The 12720-nt window shown below is 37.4% G+C and overlaps 1 protein-coding gene across 1 annotated transcript in view; it reads left to right on the top strand.

The window, feature by feature from the left end:
* Nucleotides 1–12720, top strand: part of DNAH12 (dynein, axonemal, heavy chain 12) — a 68141-nt gene that overhangs the window by 38807 nt on the left and 16614 nt on the right. The window contains exons 43-53 of the mRNA XM_009895746.1: nt 2505–2699; nt 3461–3594; nt 3899–4061; nt 4502–4582; nt 5786–5962; nt 6421–6552; nt 6987–7076; nt 8622–8762; nt 8898–9139; nt 9604–9751; nt 12507–12652. Of these exons, the coding sequence (XP_009894048.1) occupies nt 2505–2699; nt 3461–3594; nt 3899–4061; nt 4502–4582; nt 5786–5962; nt 6421–6552; nt 6987–7076; nt 8622–8762; nt 8898–9139; nt 9604–9751; nt 12507–12652 (1649 nt within the window). The remainder of the gene's footprint in view (nt 1–2504; nt 2700–3460; nt 3595–3898; nt 4062–4501; nt 4583–5785; nt 5963–6420; nt 6553–6986; nt 7077–8621; nt 8763–8897; nt 9140–9603; nt 9752–12506; nt 12653–12720) is intronic.

Here is a 12720-nt window from a genome sequence, read left to right as displayed (position 1 = left end):
TCACAAATACCCCATGGCCACAGTTACGTTTTGCAGTGTATTCTGGAGAAGAACAATGTACATCATAATGTTTTCATTGATCAGTTAAGGACAAAGACATTTTTGAGAAAACACAGCCTGCCTTTGTCAATAGACTCTTGCTGTCTAAGGCACTAGAGCATTGTTAGACAGATTTTCATAGTCTTGACATTTCTTCTCAGAGAGAAGTTGAGGAAGGGTGCTCCATGAAGTCAGACTCAGAAGTAAATATGCAATGTACTAAATCAATTTTAAAAAAAAATTCTAACTAAGATCAAGCTTGGATTTTCAAAATAGCAGTCTCCAATTGGGAGGGAGAGACATCAATCTTTGTATACATCAAGTTGGAAGCTTAATGTTAGCTATCAATGTTTGCAACTGTATGCTGTGCTGTCTTCATATCTCAGTGGTATGTTGTCATAGTTTAGGCCAAATCAGCTACTGGGGACCTGGGGAACCCCAGATGGGACCGACAGATGCTCCCCTCTACCCCTCTTCAAAGAGAGAGGCAGAGGAGGGAAAAAGAGATGTATGAGTTTAGAAGGAACTAAACTACTTTAATGAAATATTAATAATAAAATAAAAAGAAATAATGAAATATATACAAAACCATATCAAGCTCCTGAGATGACAGTCATGACACTGGCTGGCACTGGGGCAGTCCCAGGCTGGACTCAGCGATGGACAGGAACTAGATTCTGGATCTGCATTCAGGATCGGGATCAAAGACAGACGAACAGAGTCCTCCTCAGACATCGGCCATTGAAGAAAAAGAGCTGACCCTTTGATCCCTCAGCGTTTATACTGAGCATGAGGCAGATGGGATGGAATACCCTGTTGGTCAGTTTTGGGTCACCTGTCCTGTCTGCTCCTCCCTGCAGATGGGACCCCACTATGCGTTTCCGCTTCCAACCCTCCAACGGGGCAAATAACAAAGGTGATTGGCCTTGGTTGTTATAGCAATAAATATAAGCAAGGTCCTCTCTGCACACCATGCCTGGGCATCAACTATAAACATAGGTCTTATCACTCTGAGGGAGTGAACATCGTCTGCACAATATGCTGTTAATTTCAGTAGTTAGAAGAGGCCTAGCTAACAAGTGAAGTTACTGAACAAAATTGGTCCTGTTTTACCTCAAACTAGGACATATGTTTATTAATAAATTACCCAAGTCTGCTTCTAGTTGACATTCAAAGTGGTTCTTAGTGCATAAACAAATGTTCTCTATTTAAATAGCTGTATCACTTGATAAATGTTACTGTTTTTTTTTTCTTGATCTTGTTATGGAGCGTGTTGATACCTGCATTCCATGCATTTTACAAAGAAGTTAAATTATAATTTTAATCACCGGTCTCTTTTACTGTTTCATTCTTGACAGGTATATAATAATAACTATATTAATATAATGTGGCTCTTCTATGATTTTAGTTTGTATGAACATATTCACTTGGTATGTGCTAGAACTTGGTAGCTATCCATAATATGCCAACTGGAGCAAAGTTGTTTTTTCCCTCATTTAAATCTAATCCATGAAAGTATTTCCACTTTTACTCTATTGCCACTTAACTATTTTTTCCCAAGAAATTATTTTCATTTATTTTATTTTAAATTTAATTTATTTTAATTGTGGAATTGTGTAAAATATACATGCTTTTGTGGAAGAATAATTTGAGTTTTAGGGGTTTATAGTCAGTGTCTCATGGATTGCTAATTAATTGAAGATAATACTTCTATGAAGTAGTCTTTAGTTTCAAATTTAGAGGTTTCTTCTTGTTTTGAGAGATTATTGGTTTTGGCAAATGAACAAAGGGAATATGTTTTGATGTTTGAAACTTAAATGTTCCTCTCCAATTAGGCAAATACAGCATATTTTAGTGTAATATTAAAGCTGAAAAAGTTCTTAGTAAGTTCATGTCTTGAAATGTTATTTAGGGGACTCATATGGCACTTAAAGCATAGATGATGAGAAAAACATTTGGTTTTGTAACAGTGGCTTTTGTGTAATGAGACTAGTAATTTGCCTCATCTGTTTATATCTCCTAAATTTTTGAGTGACTGAAGATTGTAATTAAGCCTAATAGTTGTATATATCATTAGAAGGCTTTGCTTCTTGATTTCATGAGGGAGCTAATTATGAATTTTGATTCTTTTTTTTTCCGGAGTGTGTCTTAACCCTGTCTCACCTGAATGTATCTTGTCTATCTGGAACTCATCTTTAATTTTTGTTCCGTTGTTTTCTCATTTGCTCAAGGCAGCAGATGGTCATTCCTAGAATGACTTGTCAGGGTCACAGATAAATATTGTAATCCTAGACTTAAATAGTATTTACTACTTGTTCTGTTTGTGTAGGTTATTCTACCTGTTTCATTTATCAGTATAAAATTTATTTCATGGTGATGCTATCATTAACAGGTATGTTATAGGACTTCAGAAATACTTAATGAGAAATTATGTAACAGTTTTTACCCTATGTATTATTCCTAAGGGTGTTCGTGCAATAGTTCAAGCTGGCAATAAACATGAAGAACTCAGTCCCTTGGCCTTGTTTGCATTCTTTGTGAACTGCTGCAAAGAAAATCTCCATATTGTGGTGGCATTCAGCCCAATTGGAGATGCTTTCCGCAATCGTCTGAGACAGTTTCCCTCACTCATAAACTGCTGTACTATTGATTGGTTCCAGGTATGTGAAAATATATGTATTGTTTGCTCAAAAAAATATTTCGGTTTTCTAACAATCTGTATTTTCATGCCCTCTGTACAGAATTACTCAAATTTTTTTCAAATTTTTAAAATAGCATAGGCAATTCATGCAATATTTTGGGAGCTTTTTGGTGTGTGATCTCAGTATTTCTACAAATAAACTTAAATTTTGTTGCTACAAATTTTACATTTCTGAAGTAGTGGATAGTCTCAGTGATGGTAATTTGTCATTTTATCACATAACGTGTTTGTTTTATAGGACTAGAGAAACCATTTCAATGTGATTGCAAAACAATCATAATTTCTGCTGCCTTTTAAGCAGATCATGGGAATGACTAGCAAATACAAGTCCTATTTATCAGTAGATCTTTTATAGCAGAATGCAATTTGGAAAATTACTGTAGTTAATGATCCTTGATGTAAGCGATGTTACTCTCCATAAAGTACAGTTAGCTCTATAGCTTGGCCTGGTACTGACATCTACTAATTTTTCTGCCGAAGGATGACATAGACGCAGAAATGTTTGGATAGAGTGGCAATATGTAGCTTTTAACTAGAAGATCAACCAGGATTTGCCAGAAAAGACTGCATCTAACCCTTACATCAGTTCATTGTTCTTGAGACATAGTTGGGACTAGTGTGTCTTATTCTGGTGTTTTGAATAGTAAGAAATGTTTTTAAAGTATGAATACTGCTCACAGCTGAATTTTACAAATCCTTCCCTCCTGACTTCTCCCGCAGCCATGGCCTGAAGATGCCCTTGAACGTGTGGCTAATAAGTTCTTAGAAACACTTCAGCTCACAGACAGTGAGCGTCAGGAAGTTGTGCCTATCTGTAAATACTTTCATACTTCAGTTTTGTCACTCTCTGTAAGGTCAGTCTGTTTATTTTGAAAACAATTTGTTAATTTATAGAAATACTAAGATTATGCTGTTGAAAGTAGTAAATTGAGCAACAGAGAACACAAAAGTTGAATTTTTAGAAGTTAGAAACGACAAAGTAGTAGGTGATAGAGTTTCATTGCTACTCATTTCTGTATTAAAAGTTAATGTATACTATCTGCCTGCCTAAAAATATTATATAAAATGGTCAAAATTGTTTACTCCTATTATTTGTCAGTTACATGACTTTGCTAACGATAGTTAAACTAAATAACTAACCTACTTGTTTTTCAATAGGTTCTTGCAAAGTCTGGGACGCCATAATTATGTTACTCCCACTTCTTATCTTGAGCTTATTGCTGCGTTTCGGAAACTTCTTACTCAGAAACGAGACACTGTAATGAAAGCCAAGAAGAAATATGTGAATGGACTAGATAAACTAGCTTTTGCTGAATCACAGGTGAGTTAGGACAAAAATGGAACTGAAAATGCAAAATGTTTGGCAAAAGCAGGTCTTTTATTGGAGAAGTCAGTCAAAAAGCATTACTTCAGATTTTGTTTAGCTCAACCATTAACAGTAAAACTCTAAGAAATGTGTTTTGCCTTTTTTTTCCTACAGTCATAGCAGTTGTGCTAGAGGCCATGGACCTCTAAGCATGTATTACTAAACAATATATGAACAGAGCTTCCCTTTTAAAAATGGTTAACAGGTGCTTACAAGTGAACATAGTTCTTAAAATCAGAGACTTATTTTTATCTCATATGTACAATCTCTAAAGTGTTTTGATATGACACTTAATTTCCTTCTATGAATAAATTAGTCATTAGGTAAAATCCAGTTATTATAGAAATTGTTGGAAATTGTACTTGGCCCTACCTGATCCTTCTGTGTGTGTATAGGTTGGTGAGATGAAACAAGAGCTAGTTCAACTGCAGCCCAAACTGGAAGAGGCTAAATTGGATAATGCAAACATGATGAAGGTAGAGTTATACAAATACAACTTGGTGTTTTTTAATGTAGGCATGTGTATACTTGGGATCCATAATTTCACCTTTGTAATAAATAGCTTTGAATGAGGAATGTTAATTGTACAATGTACTTCTACTTCAATATCTCAACTGATTGTAGACAGGTTCTAAAGAATATGCCTGTATAAGGTTGTTGATGTGTGACTTTCAGAAAATGAGAGTTGAGTTCAGGTTTTTGAGCTCACTTCTTGTTTACTGTGGTTTGCAGTATTGTGAAACTTGCCACTATTTATGCTTATATCCTTAGAACCGGAAGAAAATTGTATTCTTTATGTAAGATACAGACTCTGGGTATACTTATTGCTTAAGCTCCATGCCGAAGGACGTTATAGGAGCTTTCATGCTAATAGTGGATAGACCCAGTCTCCCAAGATCATTCACAAACATTGCAAAAACCACAAATAGTTCTTCAGCATATGAATTAACCAAAAAATGTTTTGCATAGTCTGTCTTTGCATGAACAGGAATGATACTCTTGATTTTTTGAAAGGATCCTAAAAAGGATTAACTTCATAGAAATTAAGTGGTATTTAGGAACCAATCTCTTGGGTGTTCTTGAAAATTCTGACTTGCAAAAATACTCTTATCTACTATGTTACTGTTGCATCACAAAAAAGCAGATTTGACTGACATTTTCATGCACTTGCTTCTGTTTTGTAAGTGTCTTTACAGATACAGTGATATCTCTTCTACCTGCTCTTACAAGCCTTTAAGAAAACTAGATGTTGCTTCTGTAGAACTGAAAAGGGACTAGTTGGATGAAGGCTTAACTCATCACTGAAAAGAAAATAAATTTCAGTAGTCAATGTTATAGACTATGAAGCTATGAAAATTCACTATTAACACTAGTAATTTTTTAGTTACAGCCTGATGCACAAACATGAAGAGTTTCTTGTCTCTTCTGAACTACAAGCTATTTTAAATAGCTTTTATTGACAGTAATCTGATTTCATGCAGTGTACCTACTGTTAAAGCTCCATGATGATGTTGCATTATGCTGAGAAATAAGTTATTCCCTTAACATAAATTGAAAATACATGAAAATGTTTAAATACTTCGATTTTCTTTTTTATTTTACAGTATTCCATAAGCGCAACACTAGGTAATTTCAGTTTCACTGCTCAATAGGAAGCTCACCTGTGTGTTTTTCTCTAGACTATAGAAATAGAATCTGCAGAAGTAGAACAAAAAAGAAAAACTGTAAAAGTAGATGAAGAAATTGCTACAGAAAAAGCTGAAGAAGCCCAGACATTGAAAAATGAATGCGAGAGTGACCTAGCAGAGGCGATCCCAGCCCTGGAGGCTGCACTTGATGCTCTTGACACTTTGAAGGCAAGCTGATCTAAACTTCAGCATTTGAAAGAGTTACTTAACATGATGACGAAAAGGCTTTGAGAAGTGTTAGATTTCCTCAGTTTTGTCAAATGAGAGGACCTGTAGAGTCATTCTTCAGTGTATTTCCTCTTCATGTACTCAGAATTCAAAGTGTGTGTGTGAGTGCGTTTAAAAAATTGTTTATTTGCAAGATAGCCCACTTGTGGGAAAAGTATCCAAAACCTGAGATTACCGGCAGCATTTATTTCATTCTTATTTCCCCTGCATAAGATACACTGATGTATAGCGTTAGCTGTGTTGCTAACACTGTATTATTCCCTTCTGAAAGTCCTCTATAATTATGTTCGTTCGTAATGGTGTTATAATTCCCCCTTTTTTGAGTTAATTCATTTATCTTAGTGGTGAGAAAAGCATAATGTTTGTCATAATTCTTTTAAATGTGATTTTTATTTTAGCCTTCTGATATATCAATTGTCAAATCAATGAAAAATCCTCCATCTGGTGTCAAACTTGTCATGGCTGCTGTCTGTGTCATGAAAGACATAAAACCTGAAAAGATTGCGGATCCTTCAGGGACTGGAGGCAAGGTAAAATGGCAGACAATAGTTGAAAATAAAACTATAATTCATGTTGTTCTCACCACAGAGCACTTGTTCGATAAACCAGATCACCCATGTCCACAAAAGTATTTTCAGCCTCCATCCGTTCTTTTACTGAAAACTTCCAGAATTCCAAATTTTCTAAGTTTTGTAATGTGCAAAGAGAACACACTTAGTTAGCTTGACTTGTATTTTGATAAAAGATAATACGTAACTCTTCCCTGAGACACAGTTCAGTTTTTGGCTTTATGTATGGATTGGGGGAAATGTTTGATCTGGTGGACTTTCTCCTGTATTGACATCTCAAGGAGATACAAGGTCATCATTAAATATGCATTAGTTTTAATTAAGAGAGATCAGTCATTTTTTGTTTGTGTGTTTATTTTAAAGCTTGAAAAGATATTTCCTACTGTGTTTTGTAGATTTTGGATTACTGGGCTCCGAGCAAGAAACTGCTTGGTGACATGAATTTCTTAAAGGATTTGAAAGAGTATGACAAGGACAATATTCCAGTAAGGCTTCTGTCTAATTTTTCAGTGGTTTTTATCATGTAGACATTTTCTTGCAGGTGAAAAAATTAAAATTAGAAAATACTGTATCAGAGGTCCCATTTGTCCCAAGTTAGTCAACTTCTGTTCTGACCAAGGATCTTTACAAGATGATAGGGTATCTCTATCGGATGAGTATTGTCATGGCAAGTGAGTCGAACTTTTTCAGGGTGAGCCTTGTAAGTGGCATTTCTGAACACTTTAGAATTCCCTTTTGGAATTTCTAAGGCTTCTATACAGCCTGTCTTCTATTTGAATGAAATGTCCTTCTGTGCACAAACGTTGCTAACTTTGCAATTTAGAGGTAATATCTCATCAAAAGGTAAAAATAACACATAAAGAACTTATCAGAGTAAATAGTCTGTCCTGTCCATTATCCTGTGTCCAAAAATGGCCATAAGGAGGTGCCTTGGAAGGAGCAGGAACAGTATATATAATAATTTATCCAAATATTCTTCCAGCCACCGGCACTTTAAATGAAGGACTTCCAAAGCTAGATGTAGTTTCTGTGTGTTTAGTAGCTTTCAGTGGATGTCTCTTCTGTAATTTCTCTAGTCCTTTTAAGCCCATGAAAACTTTCTGTATCTAGAGGATCCTTTTACAAAGCATTCCAGAAGTTTACTTTAAGTGGTCTCCTGCTTCTTCTGAACTTGGGTCCTTTTAGCCTCATTTCATGTATTCTGTTTTGGGTTTTGGTTAGGTTTGTTTATTTTCAGAACCAGTGAAGATTTGATTCCTGTCCAAGCTTTCTGTGCCTTTTTTTTCTCTAGTTTTTCTAAATAAGTTACTCGGCATTATATACTTTTTTCTCTTTTTAAATAACTGCTCACATTGGTGCTCTTCTTAGTGGCTGTTTCTAACTGTATTATGTTGATTGAATGAATGCTGACAAAATGGGTAATATTTTGTTAAGTATACTAGAAGATATATAATAAGTGCAGAAATATACTAGTTATATAACTTTATTTAAAATGTGACCATCTTCTCCAGAGATCTCACTATCCAAGAGTGTGATTCTTGCTGTTTGCCCAGTTCACTGGAAACTGAATATGCTTTGCCCTTTTTAAAACTGGTCCCCAAAAGTAGGCACAAGCAATGTAATTAATTTAGATTTTTTCTTACATTAGTAGAAATACATTTTTATAAAGATCCCCAACAGCTGTGTCTTGAGAAAAGACAGTAAATAATGAAATGTTCATGTTTTGCACAAGGGACAGCATAAATTAAGGCTTTTACGTGATTGTAACGCTCTTAGCACTTAGGTAGCTGCCACATGAAGACATAGCAAATGCATGATTGTAAAGGATAAGGATAGGATTAGGATGAAAACAGGAAAAGACCACAAAGCATGGTAGGAAAATCAAAAGAAACAAATGAGCAGTGGTTTCTACCACAATTATTACTGAGTAGTTCTTTCCTGTTTCATTGTGTAGAGAAACGGCAGTCAATCAGTGTAATTTTAAACTGTCAGCCATGGCTTTGATAAGCTATAATGCTTTTATTATCCAGGCAGCTATCATGCAGAAGATTCGGGCTGAATACTTGACTAATCCTGAGTTTGATCCACAAAAGGTGGCTAAAGCTTCCTCAGCAGCAGAGGGTTTATGCAAATGGATTATGGCAATGGAGGTGTACGACAGGGTTGCAAAGGTGAGTTTTTGATCCTAGTCCCTCAGTGCTATGAAATATTTTCTTTGCTTGGTATATTCCCCCTAAGCATTGTATTAAATAATAAAGTTACAAAAATGTGCTTTAATTATTTGTGTATTGGTTGTAATTGAATAGGTGGTTGCACCCAAGAAAGATCGTTTGAGAGAGGCACAGCACTCCTTAGCAGAGACACTGACACTCTTGAATCAGAAGAGAGAAGAACTTGCAGCAGTTGAAAATCGTTTGGCTGCTTTGGAACGAACCTTCACTGAGAAAACTGAAGAAAAGGCTCGTTTAGAATTCCAGGTTGATCTGTGTGCTAAAAAACTAGAACGAGCAGAAAAGTTGATTGGAGGCCTTGGTGGAGAGAAATCAAGGTCAGGTTAAAGTTCCAATGTCAGATATAACAGCCATTGTAGAAATAGAATTTGAACTTCAGTTCTCTGAGCCTTTAATGTTGTATCTCTGTCTGAGGGCTGCACTAGTGAAGAGTGTAACAGTCTGGGCCCTTAAAAGATTCCTAATTGTTTGTAATATAAAAATATGGGCAGCAACATTGAAGGAGAATTGTAGAGAAAGTCTTCAAAATGAGAATTATAGAATCATAGAGTACCAGGTTGGAAGGGACGTCAAGGATCATCTGGTCGAACCTTTCTTGGCAAAAGCATGGTCTAGACAAGATGTCCCGGCACCCTTTGAGAATAAAATACATAAACACAGTGTCCTTATTCTCCACCTGAAGTTAAGATAAACAACAACAAAAAACGTTGATTTTTATTGTCAGTATCATTAATGTGGATGTTTCAGCACCATTTTTTTCTGTATTTTCTGGTTGTCATAGATGGAATAATGCTGCAAATGATCTTCAAGACATATATGATAATTTGACAGGAGATGTTCTGATATCAGCTGGTGTGATAGCATATCTGGGAGCTTTTACTGCTGGATTTCGACAAGAATGTACCAAAGACTGGAGCAAACTGTGCAAGGTTAGACGGTCATATTATATTTAAATAAATGTTTGCTTTTTCTTTAGACTACTGCAAAAGGCCTCAAAAATCACTTGTCATTTATTTAATATTAGCCTGACAAAGTCATTAAGATCAATGGGATAAATTCTGCTGATCCAATATTCTGTAAATGTGGATTTAATTAAATCACTGATTTTACTCTAGACTTAAAGTAGCATATCACAAACAAGAGCACATCATTGACTTTGTAAGGCTTAACTATTGTTTAAATAAAAACTCAGAATTTTCTCTTTGCCTTTAAATGAAACAATTAACTTCAAAATGCAGTTATGTATGTTAAAAAAAAAAATCCGTAATAACTTACACTGGCACATATTTATATGTTAATTAAATGACTGATAATGCTGTTTGCAAAGGGAGTGTTCCAACATACTTGTACTAATGCCATAATTCATAAACCAAGGGATTTTAAGTCACTGATTGTGATTGTGACATTAAACAGTAACAAATCAGTATTGGACTACTGTATTGAGCTAATGGAAGATATAGTCATTAGATGATTTCCAACTGTATGTGAGTTTCTTAAGGTAACGCATTGTTATAACTATGTAGCAAAACACCTCCACATTTAGAATGTACAAAAAACTAGACAAATCCACAAAATTTGGAGAGAGAGTAAACATTTTGTGGGGAAATATAGTTAGCTATTGATACTATGATTTTATTATTAGGATTTTTACTTATACAATGTTTAGAGTTGGAAGGGACCTTAAAGATCATCTAGTTCCAACCCCCCCCCATGGCCAGGGACACCTTCCACAAGACCAGGTTGCTCAAAGCCCCATTCAACCTGGCTTTGAACACCTCAAGGGATGGGGCATCCAGAACTTCTCTGGGCAACCTGTTCCAGTGCCTCACTAGCCTCAGAGTAAAGAATTTCTTCCTAATATCTAATCTAAATCTACCCTTTTTCAGTTTAAAACTGTTACCCCTTGTCTTATCACTTCACTCCTTGATAAAGAGTCCCTCTCCACCTTTTCTGTAGGTCCCCTTTAAGTACTGGAAGGCTGCTATAAGGTCTCCCCAGAGTCTTCTCTTCTCCAGGCTGAACAACCCCAACTCTCTCAGCCTATCTTCATAGGAGAGGTGCTCCAACTCTCTGATCATCTTCGTGGCCCTCCTTTGGACTCATTCCAGCAGGTCCATGTCCTTCTTATATTGGGAGCCCTGGAGCTGGACACAGTACTCCAGGTGGGGTCTCACCAGAGCGTAGTAGAGGGGCAGAATCACGTCCCTCAACCTGCTGGCCACGCTTCTTTTGATGCAGCCCAGAATGCGGTTGGCTTTCTGGGATGCGAGCGCACATTGCCAGCTCATGTTGAGCTTCTCATACACCAACACCCGCAAGTCCTTCTCCTCAGGGCTGCTCTCAATCCATGCTCCGCCCAGTCTGTATTTGTGCTTGGGATTGCCTTGACCCACATGCAGGACCTTGCACTTGGCCTTGTTGAACTTCATGACGTTTGCACAGGTCCATTTCTCAAGCCTGTCCAGGTCCCTCTGGAGGGCATTCCTTCCCTTCCAGTGTGTTGACAGCACCACGCAGCTTGGCATTGTCTGCAAACTTGCTGAGGGTGCACTAAATCCCATGTCACCAACAAAGATGTTGAAGAGCACTGGTCCCAGTACGAACCCCTGAGAAACGCCACTGATCACTGCTTGGCACTTGAACATTGAGCTGTTGACAGCAACTCTTTGGGGGTTATGTTTCCCCTTTTCCAGTCAGTGGGAACTTCCAGTCAGCCACAACTTCTCAAATGTGATGGATAGTGGCTTAGCAACTTCATCTGCCAGTTCCTTCCGCTTTGCCTTCTGCTACTTGGGCTGTGTGGCTAGAGCAGTTGTTGGTGAAGACCAAGGCAGGAAAGTCAGTTGCTGAGTACCTCAGCCTTGTCCATGTCCCAGGTGACCAGGTCTCTCGTTTCCTTCTGGAGAGGGGCCATGTTTTCCCTAGGCTTCCTTTTGTCACCAACATACCTACAGAAGCTTTTCAAATTGCTCTTGGTGTCCTTGGCCGGATTTTATTCTATGTGAGCTTTAGCTTTCCTAACCTGATCCCTGGCTGCTCAGACAATTTCTCTGTATTCCTTCCAGGCTACCTGTCCTTGGATCTACCCTCTGTAAGCTTCCTTTTTCTGTTTGAGGGTGTGCAGGAGCTTCTTGTTCATCCACACAGGTCTCCTGGCATTTCACAGAATCACAGAATGGTCAGGGTTGGAAGGGACCTCTGGAGATCATCGCCCCCCATTTTTGCCCAACTTCCTCTTTGTTGGGATGCATCGCTCCTGAGCTTGAAGGAGGTAGTCCTTGAACATTAGCTGGCTTTCTTGGGCCCTTCGTCCCTCCAGGGCTTTATCCCATGGTACTCTTCAAGCAGACTCCTGAAGAGGCCACAGTCTGCTCTCCTGAAGTCCAGGGTAGCGAGCTTACTGTACGCCCTCCTTGCCACCCTAAGGATCTTGAACTCCACCATCTCATGGTCACTGCAGCCAAGGCTGCCCTTGAGCTTCATGTTCCCCACCAGCCCCTCCTTGTTGGTGAGAACAAGGTCCAGCATGGCATCTCTCTTCGTTGGTTGTACTTGACCTATTTCAAACTCTTAAAAGGAATGCACATAGTCGCTGTGAATTAAAGTGGCATTTAATAAAACATATAAAGAAACATGGAATAAAGATAACTGGGGTTTTCTTTTCTTTTCTTTTCTTTTTTCCAGGAGAAAAATATCCCTTGTTCTGAGAATTTCTCTTTGAGTAAGACTCTTGGTGACCCAATAAAAATAAGAGCCTGGAATATTGCTGGTTTGCCAACTGATGTATTTTCTGTAGACAATGGGGTCATTGTTGACAATTCAAGGCGTTGGTAGGTGACAAAAAGGTTTAGTTTTCAAATCCAAACAAGTTTTCACTTTTTAAAAAAAAGCAAACTAA

Source organism: Charadrius vociferus, unplaced genomic scaffold, assembly GCF_000708025.1.
Source record: "Charadrius vociferus isolate BGI_N301 unplaced genomic scaffold, ASM70802v2 scaffold512, whole genome shotgun sequence".
In the NCBI taxonomy this organism is placed as follows: domain Eukaryota; kingdom Metazoa; phylum Chordata; class Aves; order Charadriiformes; family Charadriidae; genus Charadrius; species Charadrius vociferus.
Note: the sequence above shows the minus strand (reverse complement) of the source record. Positions and strands in the feature narration are given on the sequence as shown.